Genomic DNA, 19,681 nt, shown 5'->3' on the forward strand with positions numbered 1-19,681 from the left:
CCACATGCCACAAGTGGAAAGACCCACAGCTAAAATATACAGCTATGTAACCCGGGGGTTGGGGGAGAGAAAAAGTAAAAATAAAATCTTTAAAAAAAAGGAAAAAAACCCATCCCCAGACCTGTTGGGAGCATGCGTTTAGTTAATTCAATCAGGGCTCCTAGAACAGTGCCTGGCTATAGAAAGCACTGAGTCAGCTGTGGCTGTTGCTGATCATTCCAGGCCCCACTGCCAGAGTGTCCTTTGATCCCTGAACCTATTGGGGGAGCTATGTGCAGGGGACATAGGGGCAGTCTGAGGGCATGGGGCAGGCAACTGCAGAGAACACTGTAGGGTGAGGGCAGAGTTGGCATGGCCTCCCTCCCAGCCACCAGGTCTGCTGTGACCCCTGAGCCCTTCCGATGGGCAGCATCTTGGGTTGCCTCCCTGCCATCATCCCTCCCAAAAAGCAGCCAGCCTGGACTGGACATAGTCTCTCTTTAATGGGAGCATGGGTACTTTGATACAGGGGACCAGCTTGGACAGGGAGGTGTGGCCTGGGCAGAAGGTCACTGCTGTCCTTTTCCTCTGCCATGGTCCCAAGGCAGGACAGATGTGCTGGCAATGGGCTCAGAAGATATCAGGGACGATATAGTCTGTGTGAATGCCATCAATCAGCCCGGCCCCATTGTTGTGGACGAACCAGCAGGTCACCTCAGCCCCATGCCGGGGGTCCTTGCTGTAGTCTTTTTGAGAGCCCCTGGAGAGAGACAGGTCAGTTTTTGGACCTAGCAGAGCTGCACCTCCCCAGGAAATCCACCCCACCCATGTGACAGCTGGAGGAAGGCCTGGACCTAAGATGGAGAATGCCAAGGGTAGAGATGCTGGAAGGGCAGCCCACCCACCTGGTGACTGTCAGCCGGTGGTTCTTCACCACCATGGTGGCATCTGTCTTTGTGGGGTCAGAGCCTGGGTGGAGGTCGGACACTTTATAATCAAAGGGGTGGAAGAATTGTCCTGGAAAGACACGTTGGAGGCAGCAGTTACCATGGGGGGCCTTGCTCCAGCCTTGCACTCAGCAGGTGCTCACTGGAGGTTTAGAGAGTTGCTTGAACATTTTTTTCAAGGACTTGACTGTTTCTGATAAATTTTAGCATCAAAAGCCACCTTTAGTTTACCTGCTATAGAGGAGCAGATATATTGCCAGGTGGCTGTACCTCTTGTCTTTTGGACTGATTCCAAAGGAATCTGGCTGGGAAGAGAGGTTTGAGGGGTAGGTGCCTATAGAAAGCAGGGTCTGCAGGAAGGCCACAAGAAGAAGCAGTGTGGCTGATGACTCATCCCTCCCAGGAGGTCTCTGGGAGCCCACTGGACCTTTCTGTTTGCTAATTGGCCATCTTCCCACTTGGTCCTGGGCTCACTTAAGCTTTAGTTTCACTGTGTGTTTGATTGCAGCCTCTTGAGGGACAGGACGCTCACCAGGACAATCCCTCTTTGGAGCTCTGAGCCTTGGAGGCCATGTTGGAGGTGAGCCTGTCCTGGTGCCCGGCTGCAAAGCTGACCCATGGCGAGTCCACTGACTTCAACACCCCACCCCACAGCTCTGCCCGCCTGGCCAGCCATACCCAGCAGCCCATGCGTCCGCCTTGACATCTGGTGACTATCCAGCACGTAGAAGCCCAAGAAGTCTTGGTGACTTCCCTTCCACACTCGGTGCAGAACGACCTCGAAGGTGCCCCTGTCCTCTACAGATACCACCAGGCTCTTCTTCCTGTTGATGGCCACCACCACCCTGCAGGGATGGGTGGCCATGAGGGCAGGTGCAGCCGCACTGCACTCCTCTCCATTCTGCTGCCCTTGTCCTCTAGGACTCAGCTCTTACGAACTTCTACCCCCATCCCCAGATGGTTGGGTGTTTCCTGCTCCGTGCTCCTCCTCACATGTTGCTATTGTATGTGGGGCCTTTGCAATGTGCTAGGCTCTGTGTCAAGCCCTCCGTGCAAACTGCATCATTCAATTCTTACTCTGATCCTGTGAGGCCGAAGGCTCAGAGAGGTTAAGTAACTTGCCCAAGGTCACACATCTGGTAAGTGGTAAAGCCAGGACTTGGACTCCATCCTGCCTAATATCAGTGTCTGTGTTCTTTGACTCCCATTCATCACCTGTGTCTTCCACTCCAGACTCTGCCCACCTCTTTCTACAGCTCTGCTGGCCAGCATCAGGCTCTGGTTTTGCATCCACAGAGCTTGTTGAATGAATGAATGAGTGAGTGAATGAAGGAACAAACATGAGACAAGGCATACTACGATAGGTGCTGAAAGAGAAGCCCAGAGAATTCTGGAGCTCAATAGAGGAAGAGACTAGGAGGGCTTCAGGGAAGAGGTGGCCTTTATGCTGGGCCTGAAGGATGAGTCGGCTTTGTTTGGTGGAGATGTAGGTGGACTGCAGGGTGAGGGTGCCATGGGAACACAGGCATCCAGGCAGCAGGGCCCAGAGCACATGTCCAGGAACCAAGGGAAATGAGGGGAGTGGTTCACAGGGTCTGACATGTCTGCACAGTCCACACTGAGGCCACAGGGACATCGCTCTCTGACACGGCTCGGGGGATGAGGGCCCAGCAGGCTCAGGTAGCAGAGCTGGCTCTGGGGCGCATTCTCACTGCACCTACCCCTGCCTCCCCTCCCAGGCCCCGGCCCCAGCCCCAGCCCGGTTACTCGTCCTGCCGCAGCAAAGCCTGGTCCCTCCAGGAGAACACGGGCCCACCCGAGCGAGGGTTCAGCATAATGTTCTGAGGAGTCACTTCCAGCTGAAAGCCCGTTGCAGGGTTTGCGATCCCCAGCCGCCCGAAGTACGTGCCCTCATGCTGCCCAGGGCTCCTGGCGTTGTTGCCAATGAGCTGCCCATTCACTGAGAAGCCTGCAGTGGGGTGAGGAGTATCTGGGTCTGGGAGGGGCCAGCTGGTGCTAGACCCCCCCCCCCCCCACGCCTGCCTTTGCTCATGGCGTGCCTCCTTCCTGAGAGATCCCCCACACTCCACCCATGCCATGTTGTCTTTGAGGGTCTTGCCTCCCGAGGGGGCCTTCAGAACCAGTACAGGCTGCACCCAGCACAACCCACCTCCCCTCCCGTCCTGCCACGCAAACTAGCCGGTGCTTAGTTCTGGGCCTTGAAGGAGGTCTTGCCTCCCTGAAGACAGGACTTGGGGCTGCTCTTGCTCCATGACCCAGTCAGCCCCAACAGGGGCAGGCCACAGCAGGGGCTGCAGATGAGTTTGTGGGGCCTCTTCACAGAGGCCTCCACTGACCCGAGCAACCAAAATCCCCCTCCTTGTCTTCACCAACCCAACACTGCACGTCTCGTGCTCTGAAATGCTCACCTAAGGATTTGCTCACTTTTTTGTCTCCCTTCCATAAACTCCATGAGAGCAGGGACTTCATCTCAGGTGCCCCTCACCCCCGGCCCTAGCAGGTGCTCAACAGACATTTGCAGATAGCACAACTGGAGAGGGATGGAGGGAGGAGTGGTGGAGAGATGGAGAGGGAGTCATTCCTGCCACCTGAGCACTCCTGGGGAGCCGGACTCGGAGGGTTGCTCAGTCACGCTGAGGGGAGAGGAGGGGGCAGGACTGCTACACAATTTTTAGGACTCAGTACAAAATGAAAATGAGGGGCCCCTTGTTCAAAAATTGTTAAGAATTTCAAGATAGCAACAGCAGAGCATTAAACCAAATATGGGGCCCTTCTAAGAGTAGGGTCTTGTGTGCCTGTATGGTCACGGGCCCATGAAGTAGGCCCCGCATAGGGCCCAGGCAAGTGGACGGGACGAGAAGGAGGCAGGTCGAGCCCAGCCAGGTGACTGGTGTACAGGCCGTGGGGAGTGGAGGCCACTACCACTGTCCTGTCCATGGCACGGATATTGAGGGTGGAGGAGCCCAGGCCCTGCCCTGTCTGGCAGAGGGCACAATGTCACTCATACCTGTGTCAGGGTCCTGCACCAGGCTCAGGACCACACCAGGTTCTTCATTGATATTGAAGCACAGGGTGTCCTCTTTCTGGGGCACGTGGATGATGAAGTGCGGGTCAGTGTCCACTGGGGGCACAGCATGGGGTCCGTTAGATTGGGCACCAGGCAGATGTGGCCGGCGGAGGGCAGGGGTTCAACCAGGGAGAGGTGTCCCTCAGCCCTCCCAAGAACTCACCGCCAGTCACTTGGCTTGGCAACTGCATGACATTGGAGCTGGGGCGAGTCGGAGAAGGCTGCGAGGCGGACAGCATGAACGCTGACATGTGAAGGGGAATGGCATTTAGAAGGAAGGTGGCTGGGCCTTTCCTGGAGCTGCTGGCTCCTTTTCTGAGGCCCCTCCCACCCAGCGGGGCTGCCCGGTGGCCACAGGAGCAGGAGCAAACACAGAGCCCTTGATGCCTCTCAGAAGGTGGGAACAGAAGTTTGGCCGAGCACAGTGGGCTGGCCCCCTCTCTGTCTCCTTCCATAGGTACCTGGTGGAGCTGGTGGCATGAGGGTGGGGAAGGCCAGGCCCATGTCAGGGGGGCAGTTCTGAGGATTATCAGTGAGAGCAGTGAGGAGAGGTGGAGCAGAGGCAGGAAGCTTTCTCATCCTGCAAGTGGGGTGATAACCTAGGGCCTCTGCTCAGGACCGACTGCACAGCCTGAGGGACAGCAACGTGTGGAGTAGAGAGGGAGAGATGTGCATCATGGGGACAGCTGCCACTTACTCTTTCTGTGTCCCAGCATCTCTGTAGAGAATGATGACAGAGAACAGAGTTACCCTCAGCACCCCACATGAAAAGCACGCACCTCATTGCCCAAGTGCACCCTAGGCCCAGAGGCCCATCAGGCCTGGGCTGGCCCTCCTCCTGAGGGTCCCAGCCCTCCTCCAGGGCCCCAGATCCTTGCAGATACATGCTCAAGCAGAGGACCCAGATGGAGGCTGGCGGGGGTTCAGGCTGTTTAAGGGCCCCCAAGCACACAGGAGGCAGCAACTAGTTTGTGGCCAAGTAGAAAAGGGCATCTCGGGGAAGGAAGAGACCATGAAGGGGTGGAGACAGGGAAGATGTGGGATTGGGGAGCTGTGCCTGGGAGCTGGATCACATGGCCCCGATGCCCCTCGAGAAAACCAACGTGATTTAAAAACTCACCCAAGGGCTGAGAATCTGGAAGGAAGAGAAAGGGAAGAGAATCAAAGCCCAGGAGATTTTTGGCCCTCAGAAGCCTCCCCCTGGCCCACAGCCTCCCCCTCTGCAGAGCCCATACCCTCTGGGGGCTTGTCAATGATGGGCTTCAGGCCGTCCTTGTCCTCCATGCCCCTGATGGTCATGGAGGTCAGCGGGGTCACGAACTGATAGGCCAGTGACATCTGCAGGGCCTTGGCTGTCAGGTTGGCCTTCTCCTCCCCCTCTAACTTCATCCTGCGAGACAGACACTGACTGCAAGCCCCATAGCTTAGATGACAATGGACTTGCACTCCCTTGTCCTTTCACTCATTCAGTCATTCAACAAAGATGTATTAGCACCTGTAGTGCCCCCATTCAGTAGCTGCCTTCAAGGACTTCATGATTTAAAGACTCCCCCCCCCCTCCAGAGAAAACCTGGAGATTTGGCAGAGTTAGGGGATGTGCCTCAGAAATACACAGAGGATTTAACAGTCATGAGCTTCTGGGAAGTGGTCTAATCTCTCTGAGCCTCAGTTTGCTTGTTTGTTAAATGGGAATAATGAGGACATTCCCCTGCATGTTGTGAGGATTCTGTGAGTGTGTCTGGACACAGCAGCCCAACCGTAAAGGGCAGCCTCCCCTACAGCAGCTCAGTGGGGACAAACAGTGGGTTGCCCTGTGCCCCCAATGGGCCCTGCCCACACTATTGACTGACTGGTTGATATTAACTTGGCAAGTGAAGCAGAAGGACAGTAAATCTGACCTGCTTACAACCTCGAAGGCCCAGAACCGCCCCTTCTCTGTCCACCTCATCGGTCCAAAGGCCCAGGGGCAGGGGGTGCTCTGGGGTGGATGGTGCCCACTCCAGGTGTCTGCAGGGGTCGTACCGCTTGGCCAGCAGCTCCTGGATGGTGAGGTAGGCCCAGAGGCGTTCGATGTGGTTCTCCAGCATGTGGCCCCGCTCTTGGAGTAGTTTCTTCATCTCTTCCTCATCTACCAGGCAGGTTGTCTTGAATTCTTGGCCCTCCTGAGGGGTGTGATGGGAGAGAGGCCGTGCACCATGAGGAGCACAACCAGTGGCTGGTGCTCAAGGCTCTGAGCAGCCCTGCCTTTGTCTGGTCTCTGCAGCTTCCTCCTTAGCACACCCCTCTTTCCTGAGCCTGCTCTCCTCATGCTCATTCATCCATTCATTCCATAAAAGCTTGCTGAGCACCCTCTGTGAGCCAAGTTGGCCCAGCTGCTGGGGATCCCATGGATGGGAGGACCAGGCTCTGCCCTCATGGAATTACTCTCTCTGGGGGATACCAACAAGCATCCAGCTGCTTCCACCGTGGCCTGCTCCTCCAAAAGCCCACCACCTCTCCAGTGGGCGGCACCATTCAACTTGCCACAGCACATGAATGTGCCTTCTCTCCCCAGCTACAACAATGAGGGCACCACTTCCCAAGGGCATCCCACGCACCAGGCACTGCGTAAGCATGGATTATTTCATTTACTCCACAGAACTCTCCAACGCAGTATTACCCCCGTGGTACAGAAAAGGAAACTGAGGTCTAGAGAGCTAGACTTATTTGCTCAAGGTCACCTAGCTGGTCAGGGTGCAGCAAGGGTCCTGCTCAGCCCTCCTCACACAAAGCCTGAGTTCTGAACCCTCAACCACACTGCAGGGCTCGAGTCCACACCCTGCAGGGCAGGCTCCAGGTCTCACAGGCCCATGACCCCCCAGTGCGCATATGCACACGTGCACTGCACCGTGGCACAAAGCTGGGTACACACGTGGTGTTTGGGAAATGGTTGTCAAATGAGAAAGGAGAGGCTGGCCTCTTGCTCTCTCACGCCTTGAGGGGAATGATGTCAGGAGTAACAAGTGGTCCATTTTGGGCCGATGGTCAGTGAACTACAACTAATCAAGGTTACGTTGGCCCCATTCCAGACTGTCCAGCCCCCTGGGATGCCTGCGTGGAGGAACCTTCAAGCCTGGGTGTGTGTGGCATAGTGCAGGGGTGGAGGCACTACTCTGGAGAAAGAGAGATCCCCAGGGGTAGACAGGGATGGGGAACAGTGTGGGTTTGGAGCCTCTGGGTGCTGCCTGGCTTCTCCACCCTCTGCAGCCCACTATTTACCCCATGGGCCTGTACATCAGCCTTGAAGCTGCTCAGTTTATGGTCAGCGACGCGCCCAGCCACCACGATCTCTGAGCCTTCATAGTACTGTTTATGGCGGTGCTGGGTCAGGGCTGAGACGGCGTCCTGGGGATACTGCAACTCCACATCCACCAGCAGGGGGGTGGCTACCTGGTCGTAGAAACCCTGCAGGAGAGGGGGCACAGTCTCAGAACTGATGGGTCACCCTGAGCACCCACTGGGAAACCCACTCATAAAGCGCAGTGTTTTGATCTCCACTTTATAGGAGGAATCACAGGCTCATGAGGGTAAACTAACTGCCTTGAGGTCATGTAGCTAATTCGAACGCCATGCCAGAGTTTTATCTGCTCCTCTAGGCTGATGGGCCAATGGTTGCCAAGGCTGGGCTCCCCGTGGCATGGTGCTGGCAGTGCGTTGGGGGTCGGGGGGACAAGGAGACCTGTAGCTGCTGGGTGGCATCATGGTCCTCGTAGATTCTCTGGGCTCGTCCGTTGTTTTCCATGGACATGACCTCCAGGAAGTTGAAGTCCACGTTCTGGCCGAAGCCCAGGTTGTAGAGTGGGAACTTGCCCCTGATGGCGTTGCGGACGTTCTTGAGGATTTGGGAACGGTCCGTCACCCCTGCAGCCACACACCGGGCAGTGACAGGATACCAGCTCACAGGCATGTGGGGCATGAAAGGACTTTGGGGTACACTCCCCGGGGGCCAAGCCTCCCGTCTCAGTCTCCATTGGTATCTTGAGGCAGCGCCTCCTGCTGGCTCAGCTGGGCAACTGCAACAGCTTCTAACAGCTCACAGATCTTGCCCTTCTACGGGGATACATCACAAGCAAACCTGATTCTGCCCTAAACCCTCCCACGACTTCTTGCTGTGGCCTGCGAGGCCTTGCTGACTTGTCCACCCTTGTTTTACTTCTTCTGCACATGCCTGCCGCTCCTGGGCAGGGCCTGCCAGCGCACAAACCTTTTTATGCTCAAACTGCCCGTCTGCCAGGGATCCCTTCCTGCTTCTCTCCTCCTTCCAGACAGAGCTCAGGGATCACCTCAGGAGGCCTTCTGGGACCCTGCCTGGGCCAGACACCCGTTGTCCATGGGCCCACAGCCTCCTAGCACTCTGTTCTTTCAGGGTCCTCAACAGAGTGTCTGCTCCTGGCTCTGCCTCCCCCAGTGGGCCCAGGGCTCCTTAAGGGCAGACACATGTCTTATTCTTTTGGTCCCTAGCCCTGGGCTTGGCACACAGTCAGTGCTGAATACATAGTTCATTAAACTCAACCTAGGAATCCTACCCATCCTCCTGGGCCAAGTACAACCCTGTGTTGGGCAGCAACTTCCCCAACTTCCCAACACAGGAGAGAAGTGCACCCTGGAGCTTCTGCAGACTTTAGGGTCTGAACTGTGTGTTTAGACCAGTGCTCGACTTTGTCCTGAGCCTTTCTCCCCCATGACAGCATCCCCAGTGGTTGGGTTTCCAAGTTCAGCTTGAATGCCTTTGGTAACGGAGAGATCACCACCTCCCAAGGTAGCCATCCAGATGCTTACCCTCTGTGGGCTCGCCATCTGTCAACATGATGAGAATTGAGGCATGGTTGCTGACTTCTGGGAGGCTTCCCTGAGCTTTGTTCAAGATCTCAATTCCTTGGAGCAACCCTCCATTCAGGTTTGTGGCTGCAAAGGAGAGAAAGCAGACCTGTGTATGCCCTCATTCTGAGGGGACAGAGGTGACACCAAGGTGGCCCAAGCCCCTGTCCTTACACCCTTCCAGAGTGAAGCGCTGCACAAAGTCCCGAGCCGCTTGCAGATTGGCGGCAGATGCGGGCACCAGCGAGCCCTTCCACGACTGCACACCAGACCCAAAGAGGACCAGGTCGAAATAGTCTCCTGGCCGCATGTCCCCCAGGATTTTAAGGAGCGCTTCCTTGGTCTGTAAGGACAGGATAGTCAGTGCAGGGACACGGCCCCAAGCATAGTGCCTCCTGTCAGCTCCAGATACCCCTTTCAGAGATCCAGAGGGGAGAGGTACCTGGTGGAGAGGCAGGAGGGGAGGGACAGGACGGCCAGGTGGTGCTAGGAGAGAAGCATCCTGCCAGGCCCTGGGAGTGTATCAGGGGGATGGAGGAGGCAAAGGGACCCAGTGTGGGGAGAAGTGACCAGAAGTTTGAGTGGGGCAGGATTAAGAAAGATGACCCTAGGGGGCTGAGTTTCTAAAACTCTGCTTGTCCAGCCATGGTCTCACTGCCCTATGGGCAGGACACTTAGAGCACTGTGGATGGCGGGCTGTGCCCTACTGTAAGATGCCTCCCCACAGATGGTCGTAAGTATCCCCGGCACTTTTAGCATCCAGGTTTCATCTTCCAAGCACTCCCCCATCAATAAACCCCATGACCCTGAGGGCACTGCTATTATTCCCACTTTTGCCTTTGAGGAGAAGTGAATGAATGCATTTGCCCACAGGTGCACAGCGAGGCAGCACAGCAGCTGATTCCAGAGTGCCTAACTGGGATCTCCTGTTAAATCACTGCCTCTGACCAGGAGCAGAAATCCCAAACCCAGAATCTGGGGGCAAAACCAGTGTGGGGTCAGCGATGGGGCTGACGAAGCCTATGCTGTGTGAACCACGTAAAGCTATAGTTTACCTGCTGCACTTTCTGGCCTTGCATGGAAGTGCTTATGTCAATCACAAAAACCAGGTTCTTGTTCAGGTTTGTCAGGTTTTGGGGGGCAAAGAAGTGGGCAAAGTGGTTATTGGTGACCTAAAACACAAAGATCACAACAAATGAGTGAGGCCTTTCTCACAAGCACCCCTGCCTGCTCTCTGAGTCTTGGGCCAGAGGTTTCAGGCTCACCAGGAGGTCGCAGGGCTTATCTCGATTGACATCATAGGTCACTCTGAAGTCCCCGTTCAGCAAGGATGTGGAGCACGTGGGGCAGGATTGCTGCTGGCCCACGGTGGGGCGGAAAAGCACATGACCCTGGAACCAATGAGGATGAGAGGCATGCCTGGTGTGTGCAGCCGCAAACAGAGTGTTTGCAAAGACAACATAAGGGGTGTGTGTGCGCGTGTGCGTGTGTTACATGGGCATAGAAATGAGTCTGGGAGTCTGATGGGCCCCTCGCCCAGCTGCCGAGAGTGCACACCTGCAGATGGCAGGAGGGAAGACGTGTTCTTTACTTACATACTTCTGAATCATTGGGATTTTCTACAATAAGCATCACCACTTTGGGTGCAAAATAAAACCAAACTAACAGCAGTATGAGAGCATGAGAGACGTCAGTTAACTCAAACTGTCTGGTGAAAAAACAAGGCTACAAAACTGTGCTGGACAATAGAACCCAAGTAGACAAAGGACAGAGGCTGGAAGGAAGGGCCCAGAGTGGGGGCTGAGGTCTGGGGTTGACTTGGAGTTGTGCTCGGGGAAATTAGGGAGGGTTTTTACTCAATACTGTTCTGTACTTCTGTACCTTCCACATTTTCTTTAAAGAATTTTTTATTTTTACTTTTTATTTGTTAAAAAAGTAAGATGTTCATTAAAAACAAAAAGCTTGAAAAGAATTGTTAGGAAGACAAAACCCATCCCCTTTGTTCCCTACTTAAGCAAGCATGTTTGCTAACACTCTGGGGTATCATGTTTTGTTTAAAAGAAACCCCTCTAAAACTGTAAGAAGCAGTTCTTTTAAGTGAAGTGTTATGGGATCACCACCAAAAGTAGTGGGAGCTAGAGGGTTGGCTCCTGGCTCCAGTTGAGGGCGAGTTAGGAAGCAGGGCACCAGCTGGCACCCATATGCCACACTCCTCCAGGACCTAGGGTAGGAGCAAGCAGGGGGCTTCTGAGATTCCTGCAAATGGGTGGCACGTGACAAGCCGCAAGTGGCTGGATAGGCCAAAGGCCTTTCCAAACTTAATTATGTTTCCAAGAACACAGAAGCTTGAAATCATAACCACAACAACATCTGAGATTTACTCAAGTGCCCTATATTTCCCTGAATGCTCTCCTATGGCTGTGTGACAGGCAAGGAGGAAACTGAGGCTCAAGCAAGGCAGCAACTCACCCCAGACCACACAACTGGCGTGGCCACCTTCTCCAGCCTCAACATGCAGGCTTTTGCTAATTTGCTCTGAGAACCAGGGGTTTGAGTTCCCCTGGGATACCAACCACAAAACACCTGCCTTTCTCACCCTTGGGGCAGCCTGCAACCCGTGCCTGGCTCCCAGGACAAGGCTGAACAGTCAGTGATGAGTTGGGCCAGGCTGAGTTGTCTTGGAGGGGGGGTGGGGTGGGGGGTAGGGCAGGGTGTTGGGGTGGGGTCCACCACCATCCCCAGCCATCCCATGCACCTTTTTCCCTGAGAAGGACTTCTTGATGATTTGGGTCGCCAGTTGCTTGGGGAGGAAGGAGGCCTGGGCATCCAGCTTGCTGATCCCCTGGGGCTCAAAGATGTCCACGTCGATCTGCATCATTGAAGCAATCCCTGTACCAAGGCTCCCATTTGGGCCATCATCAAGTCTCAGCCAAGAGCCAATGTGTCCTGGCCACCTACTGTGTGCAGTGCCCACCCAGCCCTCAGCACAGGGCCTGGCATGTCATAGGTACTCCAAAAATACCGGCCCAGTGAAGGTGTGCATGCCTGCTCCCCTCAAGACGGCCACCACTGAGGTGCCAGTGACAATAACAGCCCCTCAGGCCACCCAGGACTTTCTGGTTTACAAACTACCTGGACATTCAATATCTCTCGTGATCCTTGTGGCAGTCCTGGGACACACAGGAACCCCCATTTAACAGATGAGCAAGCCGAGGTTCAGAGAGGAGGAGAAGGTTGGAGGGTTCAGGGAGCTCCCAGCCCACAAAGAGCCCAGGGAGCCCACCCTGAGGAGTCTGTCCCCTTCCCTGCGTGCTCGGGCCTGGGATGGCACACGGCAGGTGCCAAGCCAGTGCTTGGAGCCACCATGAGAGAGAGACCACTCCCCTGCATGTGGTCACCTGTAATCTACCTCAAAATGATCCACCAGCTGCTTGGGCTTGACTTTGATGACAAGGTCGTACTGCGTAAGTTTTCGCTTCAGCACCTCCTCGTAGGTCAGCCGGAATGTGGCCTTGCTCCGGGGACCAACGATAAGGTTGATACTGAATTGCTCCATTGTTCTCCCCGAGGCCCTAGACATGCCACCAAAGGCAACAACAAACAGACAAATGGTAAGTGACATGAGTGTCCTTGTCACGAACGCAAGGCCCTCAGAATCAATTTCTCTTATTTTAGTGCTGTTCTCAGGTTTCCTTGACCCTCACCTTTGTCTTAGTTGGTTGGTCAAGGTCTGAGCCCAAGAACAGGACCCCACTGCTCCCGAAGGCTGGGAGATGGGCAAGTTAACACCAACCTTGTCCACAGCCTTTGAGTTTGGGCAGTTTGCTCGCTTCCCATTAGCCCAAGGCTGCTTTCTACTGAAGCCCACCTTGCAGTCCTCGGATCTGTCCTGGCTGGGGAAGGCAGCCCCAGAGACTGGGCCAGAGGGGCCCAGAAATCACCTGACAAGGCCGGCATTCTCTCCTGAGATGGCCGCTTTCCGGTACTGCTTCCACGCAGTCACTTTGTCCTTTATGTCCCCAACAAATGCCTGTCCATCTGCTGTGCTGCAGAGAGGAAGAAACTCTCAGGGGAGATGCCCCTCCCTGAACACGCAAGTCCTTCATGTTGGAGGTACTCCCAGCCCAGACCTTGAGAAGGCCCTGTCCAGGTAAGCACTCATGGGACAGCATTGCCTACTGACCTCTCACTGCCCACAGAGCTGCTTAGGGGCCCCACAGCAGTGAGGTGGGCAACTGTGGCCACTAAATCCAGCAAAAAGCCTTGGGTACCAGCCCTTGCTCCTTGGGCCCTAGGCTGAAAACATACCATCAGAGGCCCCAGTTTGCTCCCCAGGATGGGAGCCCATAACAGACCTAAAGAGCTTGTTCCTCCCCTTGGAGCTGGAGCTGGCCTGTGGCCCTTTGGGAGATGAGGAGATGGTCTGCACTGTCTGGCCCCTCTGAGTCATGGGCTTGGGCTGGGCCTAGTGAAGGGACAGCTCTGAGTGTGGGAGTCAGGCAGGGCACACACATGGCAAAGTCACTGATGAAGGCCGTCTTGGGGATCTCCACATCGAAGGCCACTTCCTTGGCTTCATCGGCGCTGTTGACCACTTGGCTGGTAATGACACAGTGGGCGAAGCGAGAGGTGACTTTGCAGTTGACTTTCAAATTCCGGATGATCACGCCATCAACAGCCTAAAGTAAGATGTGAGGGAGCTGTGGCTGGGATGGGGGGGTCTCTGAGCCTGAGAGAGACCTTAATGTTGTACTGGGGCTCAGCACCCAGCTCTGACACAAGTTGACCGAAGAACAGACCAGACCTCCCTCGAAGACCTGTTCCATTCTCTCCGCATGAGACCATGCAGTGGGGTGTGAGGTAGGATGGGAAAGCCCCCATTTCCCAAAGACGGGAGTCCTTCTCCCCAGAGCACTAACAGAGGGGCAAACCCCTGAGGGAGGGGGAGAACAAGGCTGTAATAATGGCCCCACCACAGATCCCTTAGCCGAGGCTCTCACTCACTGTGTTCACAGCCTGTCGCTTCTGTAAAACAAACCAGGTGCAAGTGTGAGTGTGAATGCTCAGGGGCCCACGGACTATTTGTTAAGGGATGGGAGTGCGACACAGCCTGTGTCCTCTGCCCTTGGCCTCACCTCTCCAGTCAGAGGTGATCAAGGTAGGTGGGGGTGGCCCCAGCCCCTAGGGTAGGGGTCTTGTGTCCCTCCCAAGCCTGATCCAGGCCCAGCTGCCTGTTTCTGCCCTGAGGGTGTACCCACATACCTCGCTGCCTTTGGGCCTGTCTGTGGGTGAACCTTGAGCGGGCATGGCCTGCAGGGCCAGGAGGGGCACCACGTACATGCACAGCAGCCCCCGCAGCCCCATGGTGCCGTCCATGGTCTCAAGGCTCCCACTGCCTTGTCACTTCAGTTAGGCCATTAATCAATAAAGTGCTGAATAAACACAGATTAAACATTAGACAGGGTGAAGGCAAATATTACAATTTGGAGCATCAAAAAACGGCAGTGAAAGCTTTCTCCCTGAGGGGATTCCCAGCTGTGTAAACTCCTAACCAGACTCAGACCACATCCCTCTGTATAGAACTGCGCTCAGCCAGCATGAATTGTGAAGACCCCAATGACTCGTCTAATGCTGGGTCTGGCACAGGGCAATACTACTGATATAGTGACATGTGGCAAGAAGCCACAGTTAAAAATGGATTTCTAAACTTCGTTGGGTGTCACTTTCAAAATCCTTTAAGTATCAACAGACTTTTCAGACAGCCACACTTTGACCAGGGAGGCAGATACTGTGGCTTAGAAAGTGTCTGTCCACATCCTTGTTTCTGATGATGCCACCCTAGCAGCAGTTCTGCCAGAGGCAGCCTGGGCAGTCCTGGTAATGCCTAACGGGTGACCCACGCTTTAGGACAGTTGCTTCATCTCTCTGGTCCTTCTCGCTCAGATTTGGAAAGAAGAACAGAAGTAAGCCTCATCGTTCCTCCATCTGAGCAGGACTGCCTGGCAGATAAAGGAGAGACAAAGATGAATACCACATCGTCATACTGGAGGGCCGACTGTGCGCCATGCACTGCTCTAAGCCCTGTATTGTCTAATTTTATCCTTATGATGTCCCTGGGACATTGGTCCCACAGCAAGTGACAGAACATGTATTCAAACCCAGATCTTTCAGACTTCAAAGCCAAAGCCTATCACATAATGACAGAAACGCCTTCCTCGTTATTAGGAAGAAAGGAGAAGCAGAGTCAAAGGCCCCAGAGACCCCTCTTGTACCTGCAGTTTCTTAATTTTTATGCCTAAACTCTCCCTGAGTCCCACAAGCCACAGCACCCTGGGCAGACATGGTCCCTGGGCAATCCACTCTGTGACCCTGGGTGGGGTATGCTGGCTGCCATGACCCCAATAAGATAAGGGGCCCAGAGGCCTCTTTGATCTCTGTTTGCTTGCACTGGACTTTGTCTCACAGAGCAGCTTCTGAGAAAAGGTTTATTGACCCCAGGCCAGAATGACCTTCTGGCTTGTTTGCTGGCCTTTGTGGAAGATAAGCTGGATCAACATGAAGCTGTACATTTGAGGTCCTGTTGATTTCCTGCACCAGTCCTGACTGGGCCCTGTGGTTGGTTGGGCACAGTGCCAGGCACAAGGACACCACAGATGATACTTGAGTGCCTCACTGTGTTCAGTGAGCTGATGCCTTGGGCAAAGGACTCAGACAAATCAAAGGAAGCCCAGGGAATCCCAGGAATGATCAGAAGCTTATGAGGAGCATGAAGGAGCTGCAGAAATCTGGAAGGGGTGGCACTCATCTCCACAGGACCTTGGAAAAGGTTCCTGAAGGAGGTGCCAGGGAAATAGAGCAGCACTTGGGAAGGGGGAGGCGGGAAGGGGAGGGAGAGACGAGCAGATGGGTAAATGTGAAGCATGCTTGGGGAAGGTGCAGCATCTGTGTGATAGGAGCAGGACCTGAAGGAGAAGGTGGGGAAGGAGGGTGGGAAGTGGTTTGGGAGCAGCTGGCACAGGGGTCTGAAAGTGACCAGTCTTTTGGTTGGGAAATGAAAGATATTTTGATCAGGGGTGTGGCAAAATTGAGACTGGGCTGTTGCTTCCAACCCCGGTTGATGGCTAGCATCAACCCGGGTCCATAGAAGGTGTTGGAAACATGTTTGTGTGGTCTGGGAAGGAGAGAGGGTATGGGGAGAGCTGACGGTGACTAGTGCCTGGCCCACTTCTCAGCATCTTTTATATCCTAATTCACTTACTGCTCACAACTACCCCCAAGAGACAGATTCTCTCATTGTTCCCACATTACAGATGAAGAGGATAGGTTCTTCTATCCTCTGTGGATGTGAGAGGTCAGGGGATGGGTGGACAGAAAGCAGATGATGTTGCTGAGGATTAAGCCTGGAGGCCTGAGAGTGGAGGGTGGTTGTGCTGCTGGTGCTGTGGGACAGCACACAGACCCAGACCTGCTCTGAGATCCACTCACACAGCCAACTGCCTGCTTGACTTTCTCAGAGCCTCTCAATCTTATATGTCCAAACTGAACTCATGACTTTTCTCTCCCCCTCTTACATCTTATTACCAAGCCTGGTCTTCCTCCTGTTGCTGTCCACCCCAGTGAAGACCACCACCATCCGCCCAGGCATCCAAGCCAGAAAGCTGGGTGGCATCCTGGATGCCTCCCTCCTTTAGACCCCCACCCCCACTTCCAACCCTCTAAATATCTTTCTAACCCATTTACTTCTCTCCAAATCCCCAGTCACCACTGAGTCTAAGCCACCCTCGTCTCTCACCTAGATAGCTGCTCCCCCTACTTCTGCTCTGCTCCTACAGTCTACTCTCTAGCAGCAGTAAGACTCATCATTTTAAAAGGTCGATCTGCTCTAGGCCTTTCCTTGTCTAACACACTTCCAGATCCTGAGTGGTCTGGTCCCTATGACCCCTCCATCTCACCAGCCCATGGCCCCTCTGGGTCTCAGATTCAACCATAGAGACTTGTTCCCAATCCGTATAGGCCTGCGCTTTTTCACTCATTCATTCATCAACCCCAAATTCATCCTTTTGTACCTGCTGTGTGTCAACCCCATGCCAACCGCCGGGTTTGGGGTACTGCAGCCTGCAGGCCTGGCCCAGTGCTCAGGGAGTTCACACTGAGGTATGGAGGTGGAGTCACAAAACAAGTCCATTGGGCCTTAGCACATGGTGCTCCCTCTGCCTGAAAAAAGTTTTCCTTCAAGCTTCAGTCCAAGCAACACTTGCTTGGGGCAACCTCCCCTGGATGCCTAGGCTGGACCCAGTGACCTCTCTGCACAGCATTGACCTCAGTTGGCAAGGATAACTGGTTAGTATGCTTCATCGAGTAATGGCCATCTCCCTCTTCAACTGTAAGCCCTACAGGGGCAGGACTTTGTATGTCTTGTTCACTTTATGCCTTCAGGGCAGGGCACTGGCCCTGTACCACACTAAATGCCTATAGAGTGAAAGACAGATTTGACGAAAAGCAAGTTGGGGGAGGTAAAAAGCAGAAGGCAGAGCACAGAACCTTAGGAGACCTCAAACCTGAGGGGAGCATGAGAAGTCAAAAGAGAACAGGAATGGACAGGAGGAGAAGAAGAACCAGGAAAGCTCTAGAAACCAAGAAGGAAGATTCCCCAGAGGGGTAAAGGCTGCTTAGGGGAAGAGGGATGGATGAAGACTAAGAAAAGCATCTAGGGAATCTGAGTAATCTTCCAGGAAGCTTTCCTGGGGACAGGTGGGGCCAAGTGGGGCCAAGTGACTACAGTGGGGTTTAAGATGAGCAAACCCTAAGCCTTCTAGAATATTGTTTCGAGTTTCTTACCTTCCCAGAGACTCAGTTTTCTTAACTGTAAAATGAAGACGATAATATTACCACCCTCACAGGGTTGATTACATGAACTAATTAAGGATTAAATGAACTAATGTGTTTGTCTCTGGGAGGCGGTTGGGGAAGGGGCATGAATTAACTTTCTGGGGTAATAGTGTGCTCTATATCATGCATTCCCAGCAGGGGTGATGTTGCCCCCAAATGGGTAAAAATTGGTTTTCGGAGGTAGGCAAAAGAAATCTTACATTCAAAGAGGTGGATTTCAGGTCCTTGAGAAAGACACTCCTGGGTTGTAGGAGATAGTATATCCCCTCAAAGGGACAAAGGAAGGATTTATAATTGTAACCTTCTTAAAGTAAATGCTCTAGGAAAGGGAGGTATTGGCTAGAACAAACAATTCTTGCGGCAGTTTTGAGCCTGCACAGACAGGCCTTTTAAGGGGGGCCAGGGTCCTCCTAGGGACACTGTCTTAAGCTGTTAGAAGCCATGGCAGAGTTTGGCCAAGTCGCTTAGTACAGGGGTTTGGATGGAGTCCCGATGAGAGTTCTTTGCACTTCTCAATAGCAGGCTGAAGTGTTTAGTGGTAAAGTGTACCGATATATCCAATTTACTTTGAAATGCATACACAATAAGATGGATTGCTGGATACATAGATAGACGTGAGACAGAGCAAAGATAACATGTTACTTGTAGAGTCTAGAGTAGTCAGCCCCCTCTCCCCATTAGAATGTGCGCTCCAGGAGGGCAGGGACCTTGTCGGTCTGGCACATGGTAGGCGGTCAATAAATATTTTTAGAATGAATGAACAATACTTGGAAAGCGCTTGGTACAACTGCTCAATAAGCGTAAGCCTCTGCGACTCTACTGTCGCCTGCAACCCGGAAGCTCCCGGCTGTGGAATTGAGGCAGATGGTGCGTGCAGGGTCTGGCGGAGCCGCTCTGGGCCCCTGCCGCTTCGGCTCTATGGCGGGACCTCCGGGGACCGGGGCACCGCTCTGGCCGCCTGGCGCCTGGCTCTGTGGCGCCGGAACCTCCCGGGCCGCCGGAGCATGCGCGGGGCTGCGCCGGGCGGGATCGCTATGGCAGCGGCGTCGCCGTGAGGCCGGCCTCCGTGCTCGCGCCCGGGCCGGGCAGCCTCCGCAGCCGCCGACACCGCAGCGTCTCGGGCATGAGCGGGACCTTCCACCGCGGCCCGCTGCCCTACCCGCCTGCACCGCCGCATCCCAACAGTAGCCCCGCGCTGGGAACATGCCCTTGGCCGCCTACTGCTACCTGCGGGTCGTGGGCAGGGGTAGCTACGGGGAGGTGACGCTCGTGAGGCACCGACGGGACGGCAGGCAGGTCGGCGGAGATGGGGCCCGGCAGGGGCGAGGGACAGGGAGGGGTGCGCTGAGGCCGCCGTCCCGAGGCTGGGCCCCGGGTGGTCTAATAGAGGGGGCTTACCTCGGAAGGCACTTCCTTAGGCAAAACGTCCCAGACGCCAAGACTAGGTCAGGCCTCCCTGTAGTTCTCCTTTGTGGTATTAATTGGTGTGCTACATTCCTTCCCCTACACGGGACAGTTCCGTGAGATCATGCTTTCCCAGGACCTAAGGCGGCGCCTGGCAATATCACTCCTTGAGTGAAGGGACCCATACGTCCTACCTGGAGACTACTGGACTCTTAAAACTCATTACTTTTGTGCTAGACCTCCTCTCACGGTCCCCATTTCAGTGAGTAGCATCACCAACCAGGCAGTACCCAAGCTGTACACTTGGGGAGTCATTCTTGACTCCCCTCTCTTCCCCTTATTCATCTGTCCCCTAAACCAACAGGCCTCTTCTCCATCTCCATTGGTACCACCCCAATCAGGACATTGTTATCTAGCCAAACTATGTCACAGCCTCTCACTGGTCCTCCCTGCCACATGACTTGCTGTTCTCCAGTCCATCACTTCCATTGCAGTCTCAGTGATTGTTCCACAACTT

At 54.4% G+C, this 19,681-nt stretch overlaps 2 protein-coding genes across 6 annotated transcripts in view; one reads left to right on the forward strand and one right to left on the reverse strand.

Moving 5' to 3' along the window:
• Nucleotides 1–460: 460 nt before the first annotated feature.
• Nucleotides 461–19,536, reverse strand: ITIH1 (inter-alpha-trypsin inhibitor heavy chain 1). 3 transcript variants are annotated; one of them, XM_001492526.5, is made up of 23 exons: nucleotides 19,159–19,536; nucleotides 14,134–14,303; nucleotides 13,876–13,896; nucleotides 13,384–13,550; nucleotides 12,813–12,917; nucleotides 12,281–12,443; nucleotides 11,627–11,740; nucleotides 10,137–10,262; nucleotides 9,927–10,043; nucleotides 9,046–9,214; nucleotides 8,833–8,958; nucleotides 7,733–7,914; nucleotides 7,273–7,458; nucleotides 6,037–6,176; nucleotides 5,250–5,404; nucleotides 5,135–5,149; nucleotides 4,712–4,732; nucleotides 4,178–4,258; nucleotides 3,955–4,068; nucleotides 2,694–2,895; nucleotides 1,605–1,771; nucleotides 885–996; nucleotides 461–739 (listed from the first exon to the last, which is right to left on the reverse strand). In XM_001492526.5, exons 2-23 carry the CDS (start codon nucleotides 14,245–14,247, stop codon nucleotides 610–612), a joined length of 2,727 nt encoding a protein of 908 aa, XP_001492576.1. In that variant the 5' UTR covers nucleotides 14,248–14,303; nucleotides 19,159–19,536; the 3' UTR covers nucleotides 461–609. The 3 variants fall into 3 exon arrangements, with proteins under 3 accessions (XP_001492576.1, XP_070093539.1, XP_014587108.1); XM_070237438.1 differs by lacking the exon at nucleotides 19,159–19,536 and adding an exon at nucleotides 15,144–15,219; XM_014731622.3 differs by lacking the exon at nucleotides 13,876–13,896 and having other exon boundaries at nucleotides 19,159–19,254.
• Nucleotides 18,584–19,681, forward strand: part of NEK4 (NIMA related kinase 4) — a 40,062-nt gene continuing 38,964 nt past the window's right edge. For all 3 annotated transcript variants that reach the window (XR_002800581.2, XM_001492452.6, XM_023620306.2), the window contains exon 1: nucleotides 18,584–19,056. Coding sequence is in view for 2 of the 3 variants with exons in the window: in XM_001492452.6 (XP_001492502.3) it covers nucleotides 18,964–19,056 (93 nt within the window). In the remaining variant the exon portion in view is untranslated. The remainder of the gene's footprint in view (nucleotides 19,057–19,681) is intronic.

Source organism: Equus caballus, chromosome 16, assembly GCF_041296265.1.
Source record: "Equus caballus isolate H_3958 breed thoroughbred chromosome 16, TB-T2T, whole genome shotgun sequence".
Classification (NCBI taxonomy): domain Eukaryota; kingdom Metazoa; phylum Chordata; class Mammalia; order Perissodactyla; family Equidae; genus Equus; species Equus caballus.

Excerpts from the sequence above, each read along its gene's own strand:
- ITIH1 (XM_001492526.5), bottom strand. The coding sequence starts at position 14,247 with ATGGACGGCACCATGGGGCTGCGGGGGCTGCTGTGCATGTACGTGGTG. Across the intron at positions 7,459-7,732 it reads ATGCCACCCAGCAGCTACAG|GGTTTCTACGACCAGGTAGC; the intron begins GTCTCCTTGTCC and ends CCTCTCCTGCAG. Across the intron at positions 740-884 it reads CACCGGCTGACAGTCACCAG|GGGCTCTCAAAAAGACTACA; the intron begins GTGGGTGGGCTG and ends GTCTCTCTCCAG.